This window comes from Oenanthe melanoleuca, chromosome Z (genome assembly GCF_029582105.1).
Source record: "Oenanthe melanoleuca isolate GR-GAL-2019-014 chromosome Z, OMel1.0, whole genome shotgun sequence".
In the NCBI taxonomy this organism is placed as follows: Eukaryota; Metazoa; Chordata; class Aves; order Passeriformes; family Muscicapidae; genus Oenanthe; species Oenanthe melanoleuca.
This window is the reverse complement of record NC_079362.1, coordinates 60,340,353-60,359,345: the sequence shown is the minus strand read 5'-3', so window position 1 is coordinate 60,359,345 and position 18,993 is coordinate 60,340,353. Positions and strand designations below refer to the sequence as shown.

The window sequence follows — 18,993 nt, the reverse complement described above, 5'->3', positions numbered from 1 at the left end:
CCAAGGAGTAAAAGCACCAGCAGCAGAGGGGCAGCTTCTTCTAAAGCCTCGCCTCAGGGTAGAATAGAAAAGCTACCCCCACCTACATGGTTTGGACTCTCACCTGCACAGATACTCATACTTCTCCAATTCCCTTCTTCCCCACTGTTGGCAAGCAACTGAGGAAAACAGTCACAAGGCGAAAGCTGTTTGTGCCGTCTCTCAGCACGCGCTGCCAGAGCTGGGTGGCGCTGGGATGTGACAGCATCCACCCCCCAGCAGCAGGCTCCCTTCCCACCACCAGCACAGCACAAGGCACATCCTCCCTCATCTGGGTTACCATGCTCTCAGTGATTGCATTTTCCCTGCAGCTACCTGGTGCACGTTCTGTATTAGACAGCAGTGCTTCAATATAGACCAGGACCAAATATTTAATCCATGATCACGTTCAGATTACGACGTGAAGGTATGTTACCATTACCCTAAATTTACAGTAACCTAGAACAAAACAATCTAAACTACTTTCTTAGAATGACACAAGAACAACCAGTAGGGATTTTCCAACTGTTATGTTCTATTTTAACCCCAAATCCATCTGTCTTCTTTGCAAATTGACATTATGTATACAATGTTAGTCCATTTATATCCAACACGTTATTGCTTAGCAGTGGATCCCTCAAAGTTTTTTTGCAAAATCCTTAACTGCCTGAGGCCCAGGAGAAATAAAAACCCCTTACTTTGTTTCCCAGCTATTTCTAATGGGATGAATAAACCCTTTAACTCTGGTAGTAGCTAACATGTCCAGTGAGAGGAAACAATTATTTCCTGAAAAGCAATTGATCTGTGTACATCAAACTCCAGTTCTCCTTAGAGCAGGTACCTGGGGAAAGGAAGGCACTCCTGAACAATACAAGGTGTTATCATAGTGTGAAAATGTGATTCTGTAAGATTCATGGAGAAGGGAATCAAAATAAGTACTGACAATCTGAATTGTCATGAAAATGCCCCACCACACATTGCCCTTAAGAAATGCTCTAGAATTTCCATTTTTCCTTGTTCTTGGGATCTCTGCAGGTGATTTTTATTTACTTATTTACAAGGAATTCAATTGAATTGACATTTTCTATTTTCTGCTATCTCCACAAAAAGAAAATGGCCACCAAACCTCAAAAACTAACAGCAAACAGGTGAGGCTTCACGAGGGAATGCAGACCAACCACCTGTTTTGTGACATGAGCTAGCTGGGCTGAGGTAGGACATGGGAGAGGACAGCACACGTGATAGACCTGGAATTCCCATGGACTTGATGGGAGCACTCCTCAAGGGACGCAGCAGAACTGGACTGCTGCATGTTAAGCACCTTCTTTCTGGAAAGCCTTTTGGGGTGCCAGAGCTCAGATGCTATCAGAGCGGTTTCAGGTGGCACACGGCTCAGGGAACATTGGAGGCATTTCCACAAGTGACTGAAATCCCAACCAGTTCCACTAGAGGGTTATGCTGAAAAGACAAGCCTGAGCAGCAGCAGAAACAGGCAGTGTGCTTTGCCTCACTGCAGTGCTAATTGTCCTTCTCCAAATACAGGGGTACAGTCTCCCATTTACACCACTATTTTTTCTTGTAGGAGCAATTTAAGAAGCATAACCACCCCCCAAATCTTATCCTTTTCTCTGTCTGTGTCTCTGAGCCTTCAAATCTTCCCCTACAAATCTTTCTTAGCCTGAATTTGCTGACTAGAGAACATGAAAACTTGACTGATTCTAAGATATTTAAACAAATTAAAGTGCTGAAAAATGTCCCTTCTCTGACAAATAAAAGAGCCATATAAGAGAAAAACGTATTTACATATACAAAAGGAACTATTGTAGAAAAGTATAACTTAAATATAAGGCCATGTATAATAACCATGTAAGTGAGAAAGTGATGGGTCCTCATTTAGTAACATGCATCACCTCTACATGTGCATCTTGTCTGAACAGGAATGCTGTGAAAAGAGAGATCAGATTTGAAGACAATCTTATTTCTGCATCTGAAAGAACATTGCTGTAATTGAATCACAAATGTTCTATCACTTTGAATAAAATATTAAAACTATAAAGATACAAAATTAATTGCAAATAAATTCCTACTATTTAGCTTCTCTCCCTACATTCAGGCATAATTTATATTTTATCATTCATCAATGTGTCAAGTTGTTACTTTTTTTAGTTTGCGGCTGAAACTTGACCAGAATTTAATCTCATTTTTCTGTGAAAATAATATGATTTTAATTCTGAGAAGCTCCAAGTACACTTCGAATATTTTCTGCTTTCATTTTTTTTTCTTTTATTTCTTTTTCCTTTTTTCTTTTTTTTTTTTTTTTTTTTTTTAGTAAGTTGAATAGAATCAACACTCTCATACTGTACTCTGATAATATCATAGAATAAGACAAGAATTACCTGCTAATGCCCTGCTTCAGGATAAAGCAAAGTTTTTAGGAGGCTTAAAGATCTTAAAAATTATGTATATCTTTAAACAAGATAGGATAAAAATAGTATATTTATTTCATTTTTAAGTGGTTCCAGACACAGCAAGTTACACTGTTGGTATGCTGTTATTTTCCTCAAAAGAGTCAGTTACTTCACTTATACTATTGAATTTTGGGATATTGTGGTTTGGGCCAAATAGTGCACAGAGTTTGATGCTTAAATTACTCTCCCACTGTCTAGATTTGTTATGTCTTCATCTTTGAGATACTTCAGAATGAATTCTTTCAGGGATTTGTGTTTTACTAGTAGCAGGCTACTAAAGCATGCTTCAAAATTTTGTGTGTAAAGCACTAACTGGGGTATAGACTTTATTTCCACCTAACAGGATGTGAAATCAGTTTTGACTTTGGCCTTCTCAGGAATGTTGCTCTTAAATTCTCTTTCCCTTTCATTTTATCAATAGGTAAACTACACATGCATCAAGAACCTCTAAGAAGAACCAAGCTATTGGAATTCATTCTTAGACCTCAAGAGGTCTCTCTTATTTTGTGAATTCTTTGTAGCTATAAGTCTGTTTGGAGGAGTGAACATTGTTTCAAATACTACAGTTTCAGATTTTCAACTGTTACTCAAAACCTCCCTTATATGTATTTGCTGCTAAGAACCCTTTTAGATTTTTTTTCTCTGCTAAAATATCATGAACACCAAATGAAATCTAATAGCATAATTTGATTCTTTACTTTTCAGTCCTCTTTAAGGTTCTAGTTATTACATTATTTACCCCATGCTACCCCTTCCCTTCTCTCTCCCACGGTTCTCCATCAAAAGCTCGTGAGTTTCTGTAAATGAACATGAGGAAGTGTCTTTCCCTGACAATCACATTTCCACAAAGTAGGCTGCCTTTGCTACTGTGCTTTCACACCTTTTAGGGACAGCATGGTCCCACACCTTGCAGGCCAAAACTTCCTCGTTGGAAAAGCCAGTGTAGATCCTAGCTAGATATTGTAATCCTGAAATCATATTAGGGTGTACGCTTTAATTTTTTTTTTTAAATTACTTGGAAATATCATTGCTCTGCTGAAAGACTTAAAAACGTGATTGCCATCTCAGAAACCAGAAAGCAGGAAAGAAAGATAACGGAATTTAAAACTTTTAAGCTGATTTGGTTGAATCAAGCCTTGTGACACATGTACCTTCAGAACACTTGACCTTGGAAATTCTGCAGCTCACTGAGGTGAATAACCATGAAAAACAAAGACTGGTGAGAACTTCTGGTCAGAAGTGTGGGGCCTAAGCATCCTCAATTTAACATTATTGTCATCATTACAGAGAAGCAGGAATCTGCCAAGCCTCCCAGATTTCCTGCTTATGACCTTAGACAGTATATAGCACTATTTTAGCATTCAGATTAGAAGATATTTGAGTGCTCTGACGGAACATTTCTGTGACTTTTTACATTTGCAGACATGGCCTTCACATACAAAGCTGGAAAGGACACTATGCTGCCTTCTCACCATCACCCCCACAGAATTTCATCTTCCTTCTGGATACCATGAAGGATGGCAATAAAGTTCCAAGAGCTCTGCAGCACATGATCAGTGAGTGAAAGACTTGAGACTGACTTTTGTCTTAAAAATAGGGATTTTCAAGATTGTACAATTAGGATGGAATTAAGGTACTAGGCACAAGGAATACTTGGACTGTGGGCCACACTAATGTCACCTTCTACTGCTTGTATTGAAAGAAAGTAGGACAAACTTAATGACCAAACCTCATGATTCTTACATCATCAGAAAAAGAAAAGAGAATCAATGGACAATTTAATAAACACAAATAAAAAGAAGACACCTAATATAGACCAAATCCTCAATGTCTGCATTTATGAGGCATTAATTAAACAACTTTTCCTTTAATAATCAACTTTTCTTCATTATTTCACATTGTAAGACATGAGGCCAATCCAAGGATTTTTGCATGGTAAATGGGATAAGGTAAGAGCAGCAAGAAAGAACGGCCAATGGAGACAGATTTAGTTAAGATTTGGGGCTTATTCCTTCTGTCCCACAGGCATGCTGTTTTGTACCTGAGCCAAGATATTTAACGTTGTTTGTCAAGTCCAAGTGTACACAGGTTACTTGTACAAAGCTACTAGATATGTTACCATGTGCTTCTGGAGCAGCAGGTGGAATTACAGAGAATAGGTATATCATCTATAAAAATGACTAAAGCATTTTTCCTGCCTGTACCTCTCAAACCTTCTCATGTGAGATGTAGATGATCTCCTCCTGCTCCCACAATAGTGCTGCACAGCAACAAGACCTGTTAAGGATCAGCAGGTTCTCAGGCCCTGCAGATATCCCTCCCACTGACGACCAGCAGAAGCCAAAGTTGATTAGGCTGGTCGTGAGAACAGGCAAGGGTCAGGGCAGAGGCAAGAAAGCAGAAGCTCAAACCCACGCATTCTGGACTGCCCTGCAAACCTGTAACTAAACCTGATACCTGGTGTACAGAAGATGCAACTCTTCTCCCAGACACCCAGGGAGAAATGTAAGTAGTAGCAGTCTGGAGATACATCTTTCTGTCCATAACTCCTGGCTACTCTAATAATTTCAAGATCAAGCATACAAGAAAGTATATGCAGACTAACCACATTAGTGGACAGAACAGGAGCCACAGGAATCCTCTCAGGGAAGTTTTAGGAGGGCATAAGCCAATTCTAGCACTACTCAAGGGAGACAATTCCCACAGAACACACTGGGAAGCCAACAAACTCTAAGTGATCCATGCAGGGCCTTCACTGCAAAGAAATTTATGCAATAAGTCTCAAAACAAAGTATAAATTACCCTGGGGTCTTCATCCTTCCAATACTGCTAACTGATATTTGTATTTATTCCATAAAATTCTAACTTCAAATAAGACTTTAGGTGGTCTACATATACCTCTATCTAGCACTGCCATAGGACAAGTCTACAGATGCACATGCACATGTACTTAATATAGCACAATAATTTCAATTTGTATTTAAAAATAATTTTGGAAATTCACTGTTGTTTTTGCCATAGCAAAAATGTGCATTTTAATGGACCAAAAATTTTGATGACCTGCAAAGGGATGTGATACAAGTGTGATGATGCTCCAGATCCTGAAATACTCTCCTTTTCTGTTTATAAAAATAAAGCAGCTCACCACAACTGGGATAAAAGTTTTTTTTGCTTCCATCATAGCCATGATCTTAAATTCTCTAAAATTCCTTGTCACAGTTAGTCCTATTTAGATCATCATTTTTACTGATAACTAGTTAATTTCTCATCTGACCAGCATGTTTAAGGCCATACTAGAAGGTGAGATTTGGTGCATTTGGACTTTACCAAGAGGTACCACGTTGGACAATTTTTATATCATTCCAGCAAGGTGGCACTGACTAAACAGCAGTCTAAAATCCATTTGGTTCCATTAATATCAGAAAGTAAACCATTAAAGTTGATCCTCTTCCTAGATAGGCAATAGCATAAACATAAGTCTCACAACATGTTAATGATCTGTCCCTAACAAGGTTGTGACTTTGATGCACTCAAGTACTTACTCTCTTAGTCTGGAAACAAGATCCAGTACATCACCAGATACATGCATTCAGCTGGAAATCGTCCATTTATTACCCTGTTTGCCTTGCTACATTCAGCTTGTTACAGTTGACTATCATGCTTAATAGAGTTTTTTTTTTTCCGTTAAGCCCCAATTCAGGACCTACAGTTAAACACAGGTTTTTTTTTTATTAGAGACTTATGTGACCACACTTCTGAATAATCGGATATGCCCTTCACATTAACTCTAATAGAATGAAAATAACAAGAAGAAGCAAAAAGTAATGGCAAAAATTTACTTAATTTTTACAGTAGCTGTTTACAAATTATGTTTGTCCTCACTTTATCTTTGGTTTAGTCTCCAGTCCTGGTTTAGCTGCAACTGCTTGCCAACCAACATGTCTTGAAGTCTGCCATACAAAATGCTCCAGACCTTGAAAGCACATTACCCACACATAACCCTGCCATTCCTAAAGCACTATGCTCCTCATCTATAATTACAACCTAAAATTTTGAAGTTTTGTCACCAAGAATGACATAGCTTCACCTGGCAGAGTTGTAGAAGCAGAAAAGGCAATTTGCCTGGTAGGAAGCTGTGCAAGAGCCATTCTGCACTTAACACAGGACTTAAGACAGCCAGAGGTTGAACTGGCCTTCCAGGGGCTGTTCTGCCTGACAGCTTTGCTATCTCCATGCTCCTCCTACCGTGCCACTTCTTAAGCCTTCATGTGAAAATAGGCTGTCTAGAACTAGTGGCATCCTTCTGGCATTTCTTTACTATAGCAGCATCATAAGAACTGCGAAGAGCAGGTTTCCCACAATAATTATATTTTCTTTCCTTTTTAAAAATTTTTTCAAGTTTTCAAAAATTCATTTAGAATCTACATCAGAATTCCCGTTGGTGTTGAAAACACTGCCATCCCAACAAGATGAAAGACTTCTTCTGCCCTGGAAATTCCATGGTCTGTTGCACATTTCTGGTTGTTTAATATTGTCTGAAAATATACAGAGGAGCATCTCATCAACAAATCAGAAAAGCAACAGACCAGTAGACTCCTTTATAATTTTTATTTCGCTACCTCAGATAGTTAATATTTGTAAGAGTTTTCTTACAGTTTTTTCCAATACAATTTTCTACTGGAATTTTGCACTTTTGTCCAAGTTCTCAATAAACAGTAAGATTTTGCAACTTGTTAAATAACCTGTTTTCATTCCATTCTCACATTAAACCTTGTCTTGCCACATCACATCCCGTTTGCAATGGGTGCTGAATAATAAGGCTTGCTGCAGTTCTTCAGTGGTGGTCCTGGCAGCACAAGACAGGAGAATGTTTTTGGAGTGTCTAAGACAGCTTGTCCTGTTTGGACTTCCACTAAGAGGTAGATATCCTCCAAACTGCAGGGGGATACACAATTATGTTTTTACTTCCTGAATCACCAAAAGAAGGTGAGGAAAGGGTCAGTTTAGCTCACATACATGTCAATTTTATCTGACCTAAAACATGAATGGCACCTGTCTACACGACCTTTCTGCAGTATGAACCAGAATGAACCAGTTTCACTAGTGTTATTTATTAGGTAAGATTCCTACTACCTCTTTATCTAGTCCATTGCCCACCAACCGACAACTTAGGTCACTTCTTAGGTCAACTTAACAAAAAAGAGAACACAACTGTTCAACATACCTGTATTCATCCAATAAGCACAATGCTCCCCAATAAGATGCACTGCAAGGTCTGTGTTTAATAGTCTCACTGATCTGCAGGAATTATTTCAGTGCAATAGCACACATAGCCAATACCTGATATTAGAATTCAGCTTGTATTTTTGAGCTTAGTTTTATTTTGAACTATTTTACTTGTTTTGTGCAAAAGACCTTGGTTAAATCAAGAAATTAAATTTGGTAATATAATTTTTAATGCTTTTTGCTCAGAAACAGCACATTAAATTTCTACAGAAAATGTTTCTGAAAGACTCTATTTCTTCTCCTATACTTCACAAAAAAAGTGGAGGGAAACCTTTTCAAACAGAACAATGCAATGGTACTCAGAAAAGTCCTTATATCTAATATCTGATATGCAAATGAGGGAAGCCTACATAAAATTGCAGTTTTCCAGGAAAGGCCCTTCTTTTTGTGATAATCAGTGCAATTAGATGGGAACAAAGCAATGTAACAAGTTTTCTCTCCTACCAGAAGAGGACGTTCTATCGTTATTTGAGTACTTGACTGTGGGAGAGGCCACTTGTGTGAGAAACTGCATGGGATGATGCATACATACATCCAGGACCACAGGAGGGTGTCTGAGTCTTTTTCTGCTCCCTTGAATGTTAGATTGCCAGGATAGGCCTTCCCATTTTCACTTGATCAAAATCCAGATCCCTTTCAAATATTCAGCTTTGGCCTGGAGTCCCATCCACAACCTCAAAAAATTTTATTGCAGACATGTTCCTTAGCAAAGAGGGGATTCCAAGCTGGTCCATTCCTGATACAAGCAACCACTCTTCTGTTAGGTAACAGAGTGAGGGGAAAGGCGTAAAAGGTAATTTTATACTAGTTCAGTGAATACTGACTTATCACAAAGTAAATATTCCACGTACGTGTATGAACGTATGAGTGTATCTATTTCTGTTGGTATGTTAATAGCCCATGTTGATGAGGTAGCTTGCATTTTATTTTTCCTCCTTCTCTGTGTTTTGCTGCTATTTTATTCAGAGGCCAGCCATTTAGTGTTTTTTATTATGGGGTTTGCTGTAGCTATAGCTATATTAGAAATAGGACACAGAAACATGCAAATTGAGAACAAATCTGAACTTTCTGAAAGTCTGAGATGTAAGTGTATAAGGGTTTTTTTAAAGGCTCTATTATCCCAAGATCAGGACCAGCTGCAAAGATTGGATTCACATCCAAAAGCCTATATTAAAATGCATACGTTTCTTGGTAGAAAGAAGTTGTGAAACCTGTCAGACTGAAAACAACACTCTTTTCTTGTGCTGCCTGACAGTTCAGTTACAGATTGACCCCATTGTTTTTTGGAAATTTAAATATGACTGTTGGCAAAGCAGAAAGGGTGGGGGAGTCGTAAAGAGTGGCACACAGTAAGAAAGAAGAAAGCATTTCTGATTACATAATATATTCCTGACATGTTCTTACTCACAAACCCAGTATCTAGCATTTAAAAAAAAGAAAAAATTTTAAAAAGAGGAAAACAATGAAAGAAACAGCAGCTGTTTCTAAGTGATGTCAGAGAACAGGTGTGATACAAATCTCCACACCAGCGCAATCATATTGATCTCGCGATGATGCATGCATGAAACACATGTGCAAACCTTATCGACCCATTCTGCGTTTCATTTCCAGGAACACGGCCTGAAAACGCCCCTCTATAACTGAAAACATTATCAGAATAAACACTGTATTGGCCAATTACTAAAACAACAGACACAAACGGAACCCGGGAAGGTGAGCCTGACCCCGCGGCCCTCCCGGCAGCCGTGCAGTGCTGGGCTGTGCCGGGCTGTGCAGTGCCGGACCGGGCCGGACCGGGCCGAGCCGTGCAGAGCCGGACCGGGCCGAGCCGAGCCGAGTTCGGCCCCCTCGTTCAGAGGCAGCCGCCTGCGGGCCCCGCTCTGTCCCCCGGGACGCCTCCCGGACCGGCCCAGGCTCCGGCCCCGGCCCGGCGCTGCCCCTGCGGGGACCGTGCTGCCTCCCGAGCCGTGCAGCGGCTGTGGCCGGAGCCCCCGGGGACAGCGGCCCCTGAGCAGACCCCGGAGCACCTTGCGGGCGGGCTCCGGCTCAGCCCGGCCCCGGCCCCGGCCCCGGCCCCGGCGCGGCAGGGGCGGCTCGGGGGCAGGGACGCGGGGGCAGGGGCGGCTCGGGGAAGGGGCGCTCGGGGGTAGGGGCGGCTCGGGGAAGGGGCGCTCGGGGGCAGGGGCGGCTCGGGGTTAGGGGCGCTCGGGGGTAGGGGCGGCTCGGGGGCAGGGGCGGCTCTCGGAGTAGGGGCGTCTCTCGAGGTAGAGACGGCGCTCGGGGCAGGGGCGGCTCTCGGGGTAGAGAAGGCTCTCGGGGCAGGGGCGTCTCTCGAGGTAGAGAAGGCTCTCGGGGCAGGGGCTCTCGGGGCAGGGGCGTCTCTCGAGGTAGAGAAGGCTCTCGGGCAGGGGCGCTCGGGGCAGGGGCGGCTCTCGGGGCAGGGGCGGCTCTCGAGGTAGAGAAGGCTTTCGGGGCAGGGGCTCTCGGGGCAGGGGCGTCTCTCGAGGTAGAGAAGGCTCTCGGGGCAGGGGCTTTCGGGGCAGGGGCTCTCGGGGCAGGGGCGTCTCTCGAGGTAGAGAAGGCTCTCGGGGCAGGGGCGCTCGGCGCTGCCGCTGCGCGCCGCCGCCGTTAGAGGGCACTACGCACCCCCGCATGAGCGCGGCTCCGGCAGCAGGGGCGGGGGGCAGGGGAGAGTGGCACCAATTTGGGAAAAGATTAAATAGGATGTGGAGTTTCTGAAGCCCGCAGCTTCTGAAGCGCTCAAAATTCCCGCTCGATGCTCAGGACGAGGATCATAACAGTAATTTTTAAAAACCCAACAAACAAGAAAAAACAAACAAACAAACAAACAAAAAAAAAAAAAACCAACAACAACAACAAAAAAAATGCAGCGAGGTCAATCATTTACCAGTCTGCTCCTTAATGCGTGTGACCGCAGGTGGTACCGAGGGACATTGTGATTCATGCCCACTTTCAAAGCGGGACCAGGGCCCGGCCTGAGGCACCCAAACAACTGTCTTCTAATATTAGCACGGCTGTATTTCTGGATCTATTATAGTCTGTCCAGACAGATCCCATTGTAATGGGATCTTTTATTAAAAGATTAGCACTATCTCCTGCAGTTGGTGGAAAAAAATCTGTTATCACTGAGTTATTTGCAGTTGTGGGGAGGGGGCAGTCGGGAGGGGGTGGCGGGGGGCGGGAGCGGGAGGAGGGGTGTGGGGAGGGCCGGGCGGAGGGCGCGGGCGGCTGCGGCGCACCGGCCCCTGACCCGGCACTGTCCGGGCATTCCTGTCTGCATACTTCGCAGTCTGTTGTGCTTTGGTGGCTCAGAAAAGCGAAAGAATCGAAATTTAAAAGGCAGCTTTTGAATAAACAATACCATTTTCCGTTAAGTAATCGTTTTGTATAAAAGGAAATATCGCCTACTCAGTTTCATTCAGCGGTGCCAAAAAATGTTATAAATGAGAGACCGCCAACTTTTCTAAGGGGAGAATAATGCCAGACTGTGCTTAATAAACTAGTGCCCTAGAAGTTCATTATCGATGTTGCAATCTCTCTGATTCTGAAAGGAGACCGCCTACGTCGCCCCCGTTCCCGTCTCGTCCTCCCGGGCTCTCCCAGTGAAAAGCCTATCACCCGGGAACGGCCCTAGGTATTAAACTTTTAGCCGGTTCTGTCTTTTGGGGATTTTGTTTTTTTTCAGGTCTGGGGCTGGTCGATCGGGGTTTGGGGTTTCCTTGGGCCGAGCGGTCCGTCCGCCCGCCCGCCGGAGCTGCGGGGAGTGGGATGTATCGTCCGCAGCCGCCCCGCGCGGGACCGCGCCCGCGGAGCCGACTGCGGGCGGGCGGGCGGGCGCCGCTCCGCGCCGCGCCCCGGCAGCACCGCAGCCAGCGACGGGGCCGGGGCGTCCCTGGGGCGGCCGCGACCCCCCGCGGGTCCCCAGCCCCCCGTGGCGCTTGCGGGGCCGGGGCCGGGGCCGCTCCCGCCGCTGCCGCCGCCGGCGGCTCCGCCGCTCAGCGCTGCGCGGGTGCGCGCCTGTGTGTGCGTGCACCTAGAGCGGATAATTGGAGAGGGTTTCCAGAAGGTGGAAAATGTCACCTGATTCACACTGAACTTTTTAAATCTCCCCACCCCCGAGCAGACACACACACACATTAGGAGACCGCCCACCGCAGACAGCTAGGACCCCCGTATAGATTTAAAGAGAGACTGCATTCAGAGCCTGACGTTCATTCAATAGAGCGATCATAAGCAGGCTGGCTAGTGCTCGCTCCCTCTCCCTACTCCCCCTCACGCTGTCTCTGCGTCTCTCTCACTCCCTGCTATACTGAGGATGTTAAATCAGAGAATCCACCCGGGCATGCTCTTAATCCTGATGTTTCTGTGCCACTTCATGGAAGATCACACAGTGCAGGGTAAGACCAGACTGTTTATTCGCAGATATGTTTCTTTATTATTACTATAGTTTTCTGTCTTTCGGTTTAGTTTGCTTGCGGTGTTAAACGCCTCTCTCCAAGGTCCACCAGAACAGAAGTTAACTGTGGGCTTTGTAGTGAACTGCAGAGGTGTCATTTAGATCCCTTTTTGATCGGTTCTTCGCACTGCTCTGCAAAGGCACAGAGGACAGATAGGATGTTTCTTGTTTTTTATTGTTATCATGCAGCATGAATGATGAACAGCATCGTGAGTGAACTTTCCCAGTCTCGGCTCACGAATGAATGCTCAAAGTTTGTTGGTAATTTAGTTCAGATTTTTATCTGTCCTGAATGACTGAAGGAGAGATGGTGATGGAGAACCCCACGATTACAGCTGACATTTTAGAAACCAATAAGTGGTCATTTTACTGACTTTAATATTGGGATTTCCTCCTCTCCTCCTTCCTAGACTTTTTTTTTTTTTTTTTTTTTTTTTTTTTTCCTGGTGTGCTAAGTAAATATCAGCGTTGTAAATTCTCCTGCACTGAAGAGTATGCTTAAATAAGTTGGTGGCTGGTTTGTTTTTTTTCTTCCTCGTGCGAACAAAACAAACCCGTACCTGATACTGACAACTCTTAAGAGCCCTCTTTCGACACAAGGGAATATTGATTTTTAGTTTGGGAGCTTTTTCCCTTTTCTTGACCATGTTCCAGCCACAACCTGGAGGTCTTGCCATTGCTTCTTTTATAATTAATTATTTTCTTTTTCCCACCCCAGTACTGATATAGAGTATAAATTAATCTAACGTAGGCAGCGGTAAGATGCAAAACTTTCTTCTTCTTTTTTTTTTTTTTTTTTTTTTTTAAATTTTTTTTTTTTTTTTTAATTTTTTTATTTAAATTTTTTGGTTTTTTTAAGGGCATTGTTTGTTCAATGACTTTTAGCGGGGGGGTGGGGGGGGGGCAATCTTCCCCCGCGTCCAGCGACATCTCCGCTGGCCGATCCTGACCCGTCGCTGCGGTACATTCCCATCGGAGTAAGGAGGCAGGATCGAGCCCTGGCTGGATTAGCAGCAGAATCAATTGGTATTGAGTTGCTGGAGAAGTCACATTGGTTATTCACGAGAGACTCATCCCAACCAAAATGCTTCAGCTGAAACAGGGGGAGTTGCTTGGACTAATGTTCTTGGCTTTACTCCACAAAAAACAGGGATACTAGAGGGGTAAAAAAGGCAAAAAATAACCCCAAGAAAACCCACTCTATCCGGTGTAAGGACAGTGTACTTTCCTCTGAAATGTTTGTAGGAGATATGGCACCTATAACTTTTCCAGCTTGATCGATTTTTAAAACTCTATAGGGACCTCCTACACAAAGTGTCCTTGTATTTTATGTACTTTGCTCACTTTTTTTTGGAACTCTGCTGAATTATTTTAGTGAAGGAGTCATTTGTTAATAGAAACAGCAAAACTTGGAGATTTCGAAAGACTTCACGAACAGCAAATGTTCCCAATTCGTGCAGATTGCAAAATGGGCTGGGAGTGAAACTGTGCGGCACTAAAACAATGCTGCTGTGCTGCCGCGGTGAGGAGGAGAGGGCAGGGGGAGGAGGAAGGAATTTGCAAGCGCGATTTTCTTTTATTCCCTTTTAAATGCACATCCTTTTCAAGCCTCTGTCACGTGTCGGCAGTGCTCCTTCTGCTCTACATATGGAATAAATACCTCCAAAAACTCTCGTTCTGTTTTGGTTGGGTTTCTTCTTTCTTTTCATTTTGTTTTGTTTTGTTTTGCTTTGGATTTTGTTTTGTTGTTTTCTTGGTTTAGGTTTTTTAGTTCTTTTGCGGTTTTGGGGGGGATTTTTTTTGTTTGGTTGGGTTTTGGTAGGGGGGAGGGTTTGTTTGTTTTTTAAACTGCGTTTCCAAATGGGCCGTAGTAGCTGCGGGTTATGAAACGGGACTAATAAAAGGAAACAGTCTAGTAAAAGTCACGGCAAGGCGCACGTGCTGTGTCTGGGTCACTGGTGGCCGCCACTGATCCGTCTGGGTGTCCCCCCCGCCCCCCGCCCCACAGCTGGGAACTGCTGGCTCCGGCAGGCGCGGAACGGGCGCTGCCAGGTCCTCTACAAAACCGACCTCAGCAAGGAGGAGTGCTGCAAGAGCGGCCGCCTGACCACGTCGTGGACGGCGGAGGACGTCAACGACAACACGCTTTTTAAGTGGATGATTTTTAATGGGGGAGCCCCAAACTGCATCCCGTGCAAAGGTGAGGGGGTGCTGGCGAGCTGCTCTCTGCTGAGGAGCGGCTCCGGCAGGGGCTGGTCTGGGGAAGGAGGAGCAGGGAGGGGATTGGAAGGGGGCAGCTCTTCCTCTCGCTTCTTTCCTCGTCGGGGTTTTGAGGGGTGTCTCGTACCAGGGATCGCGGAGGGGACACCCATTTCTGCTCTGCACATCACGAGGAGGGGAGACACCCTCTCTCCCCCCTGCCCTCACTGGCGGAGGGAATTTACCTCGAGCGGTGTGTCCTGGAATGGGAGGGGACGGTGGTTTTGATCTGTGCTCTGGGTTCACAGTGTCTTTTTTTTCTTCAAGCAGTTTTGACACCAGGTCTGTTCTGCACACTTGGTACTAAAGTGGTGCCTCTTTCCTTCCATCAGAAACATGCGAGAATGTGGACTGTGGACCCGGGAAGAAATGTAAAATGAACAAGAAGAATAAACCTCGGTGTGTTTGTGCTCCGGATTGCTCTAATATCACTTGGAAAGGCCCCGTGTGTGGCTTAGATGGGAAAACCTACAGGAACGAGTGCGCCCTTCTCAAAGCCAGATGTAAAGAACAGCCCGAACTTGAAGTCCAGTATCAGGGCAAATGCAAAAGTAGGTTTGCAAATCTAATCCAATCTCCCTCAAATGCCAAAGGGTGTCTGTCTAAGAGTAGGGAGGAGATGTTGGTTGCACTTCCTGACAGGAACAAGGTTGGGAGAGAGCTAGACCATGCTCAGTAGAGAAGGATGTAGCTGAACTGAGAGCTCCCCATAGTCTTGCAGCACGTGTGTTCACACAGCTGCCCTGCCATTGGAAGGCACCCTCCAGCACCCCTTAAACGGCAAGAGCCTCTGGAGGCTTTTATCTGAGCATTTGCTCTTGTCACCTATATGCTCCTCACTGGGATCCTGGTATCTTCTACTAATCCCTGTGATTCTGTCTGTATTTCAGAGACCTGCAGGGATGTCTTGTGCCCAGGCAGCTCCACATGCGTGGTTGACCAAACCAACAATGCCTACTGTGTGACATGTAATCGAATTTGTCCAGAGCCTACCTCTCCTGAGCAGTACCTCTGCGGGAATGACGGCATAACCTACGCCAGTGCCTGCCACCTCAGGAAAGCCACCTGCCTCCTGGGAAGATCCATTGGATTAGCCTATGAAGGAAAATGCGTCAGTAAGTATCTTTGGAGGAAACTGAGTGTGGGGGGAGCTTCCTCAATTACCTTTTTCAGAGTATCCAGCGTGTGTAACTGGATGGATGTAATTAGTGCTGGAGAGGCAGAGAGACTTCAGCAGCTTGGGTTAGTACTCCCGTCCCAGAAAAGGAGAGTCAGGGTGAACTTAGTCCTGGGAAAGACTGGAGTAGGGATGAGGGAGAAGGAGGCCTGATCCTGCTAGGGCTCCGGGTGCTGACATTAGCACCTAGTGGAGAAGTAACCTCCCTGAAATAGATGATGAGATGGTTACAATGTAAGAAGGTCACCATATTCAGTGGGTCTGTATTCCTGGAAACAATTGTCTTCAAATGGTCCTGGCAAAGTATGTTAACTTAATTGAAAACATCTGATCACTTTTTCCTCTTTAGAAATAATTGTGGGATTTGGAGACAGTGAGTAGGTGAAGACAGGCAAATAATTTCTGTGCAACCTGACATTCTGTGTTGTGAGTGATTCCAGAAAGGACTGATAGTGCAGTGTATTACAATGAAGCACCTGCAGGGCAGCCTCTGCTCCCCAAAACTGCTGGGGGAATCTGGGGGAATCTCAGGTTGCTTTCAGTTGGCATAGGTTGTGGTGAATTCCCTTTCAAATCTTGTAGACAACTGCTCTCTGTGGGTTAGTTTAAAAATAATAGATTTAGAAATGCTAGACCTGTTGACAAATCCTGCATTTACTGCTAATTTGGAGAGCCAAATTTCCACTGACATGAAATGGAGCAGCAAAGTCATGTACAATAGGCAAATGTAATTCTGTATTCCCAGGGCCAAGCTTTGCTGGCATAGCTATCTTTCCTCCCCCACATATAGACAGGCACTGCTGTCCAAGGGAATACTTGCTTGAGCAAAATCAGCAAGTATCATCACATCTACTACATCTGAGCTTTCTTTCTTCACAGTTCACAAGGGGAAAGGGAGCTTTTGAGGGGTGCTTGTCTTTGTGTTGCTTTTTTGCTTTGTCTTTTCACTTACCTCTAGTATTCTGTGTGCATTTTTAGAAGCCAAATCCTGTGAAGACATTCAATGCAGTGCTGGGAAGAAATGCCTGTGGGATTTTAAGGTTGGCAGAGGTCGGTGTGCCCTCTGTGATGAGCTATGCCCTGAAAGCAAGTCAGAAGAAGCAGTGTGTGCCAGCGATAACACAACTTACCCAAGCGAGTGTGCCATGAAAGAGGCAGCTTGCTCCATGGGTGTGCTTCTAGAAGTTAAGCACTCTGGATCTTGCAACTGTAAGTGAGATTTTTAACTCTGCAGACACTTAAGGCTTCTGAAGGCGATACGTAGGTAATGAAGACTTACATCTTTAAACATAAGAAAGCTTGATTTATTGATTCAAGGTACAGTAGAATATAAGTATCTATCTTTCACGCACACACTTTGGTTGCTGATAAAATGCAATAGATCTCCAACAACGAGCTGGCCTTCAAGTTGGAGTTTTTTTGGGGATGTTCCAAGGACAAGCCATTCTATCAGAAAGGGGTTGCCCGAGGAGTGTAATTCTAGTGACTTTTTTTGTACTTTGTCTGCTCTTGTGTGCTTTGCTGATTGCTTTATTAACACCTGGATAAACTCTTAACTCGGTCCAAAACAACAAGCTTAAAGGTAGCACATGGCACCTGGTTTAGCACAGTTGCCTCTACTAACTCTGAATGAAGGACACAAAGCAACTAAACTAAAACACCAGAGCGCTTTTTATTTGATTTCAGGAATCTGCCAATAAAACCTGAGCCATTGATTCTTCAGAACTTTCTGCAGTTATGACTTCATAGATTATGTGTAAAAAACTTTATTGCATAACAGATGATGCCAAAGAGCATCTCACTACAAGTCGCATAAAATGCAACGCTGTATTATGGCTGTTCAGAGGGCTTTCAAAACATGCACTGAGCTGCTTCTGCGCTGTTGTTGTCCTTATTTAAACAACAGCTCCCCTGTATTCCCCCATATAGCAATTAATGAAGACCCAGAGGATGAAGAGGAAGATGAAGACCAGGACTACAGCTTTCCTATATCTTCCATTCTAGAGTGGTAAAACCTCCATCACTATTGGAACAGCCATTGGGCACAAAATCAATGTCCGTACTGTAAATAAGTGTATGCTTATTTATTTTGGGGAGAAAAAAAAGAATACATATAGTTGAGTCTCGTAGACATTTATTTATACTGTGTCATGTTTTATAATTTATACATAAAATGTCTGGTTGACCGTACACCTTGTTTTTTGAAGAAATTTATTCGTTACGGGAAGAGCAGTGTTATTTATTGTGAGGTCTCTTGCTTGTAAAGTAAAGCTTTTCTTTTATCTTGTGAACTATGAAAGTCCATTCCTTAGAGCCTACCCACATGATCTCATTTCTTTGTTTCACTGATGTTAACTCTTTTCCACTTTAAAAAACTTGCATGTCAACTTCTGTTATGTTTATTTATTGGATTTTCTTATCACCAGTTCTGTGCATAAAAGATCCCTGTGTTTTTGTTTACAAGGAATCTTGACTGACCAAAAGGCGTTGTAACTGACTTAAGTATACTTTCAAGGTGCAGTGAGGCAATCTTTAAGGAAACTACTTACACTTCATTTTCTCTAGTTCTGATTACATTGTGTACTGAAATTATCTCAGTGTACTGAGAGTTTATACTGTATTATACAAATTTTGAACCCAAAGAAATTGGATTGTGAAGTTTGATAACAGCTACAGGCCTAACTGTAGTAGGAGTAAAGATTTTATTTTATTTTTATTGTTTTTTTTCTTTGTAACATGCATAAGAGTTTTATCAGGTGTTTCCTTTAAGATGGTCTTGCAGTACCACTTTCAAAGTTTTCTTTCTCAATCAGTGTGTTGCTAAAAGTTATATCAAAGCTTTATCAGTTCAAGTTTCTTGCTTTTCATAATACTTTTTTTCTGATGCAATTTTATATTTTCAAACATGGCGAGTTAAATATAAATTCATTTAAATATATAGTTTTGTACTTTTCTACCATGTAAATGTGCAATGTATATAAAAAGTTATAATGTGTATTTGTAAATAAATGATGAGTGAAAAAAAAAATAAAAAGTGGAATTTTCCCTAGAGGCAGTCCTCTGTCCTTCATTCAGAATGGTTTTGGTCCTCTGGATTCTTTTGCACCATGCAACACCAGTTAAGGCCAAAGCTCTCAGCTTATATTGATATAAGAAACCCTCTTTTCAGATATGGACAATGTTTCCAGTTCATTACTGTTTAAGTACAGTGATACAAGAGAATAGATTTGCCATTTTTGTTCCACTCTCAATCCTCTCAGTAAGAAGTTTGTAATTTCATAGAATCACAAAATGTTTGGGGTTAGAAG

The 18,993-nt window shown here is 43.5% G+C and overlaps 1 protein-coding gene across 1 annotated transcript; it reads left to right on the top strand.

The window, feature by feature from the left end:
* The first annotated feature begins 11,731 nt into the window (after positions 1-11,731).
* Positions 11,732-18,734, top strand: FST (follistatin). The gene is made up of 6 exons (XM_056514370.1): positions 11,732-12,190; positions 14,258-14,449; positions 14,841-15,059; positions 15,399-15,623; positions 16,664-16,894; positions 17,615-18,734. Exons 1-6 carry the CDS (start codon positions 12,109-12,111, stop codon positions 17,695-17,697), a joined length of 1,032 nt encoding a protein of 343 aa, XP_056370345.1. The 5' UTR covers positions 11,732-12,108; the 3' UTR covers positions 17,698-18,734.
* Positions 18,735-18,993: the final 259 nt, after the last annotated feature.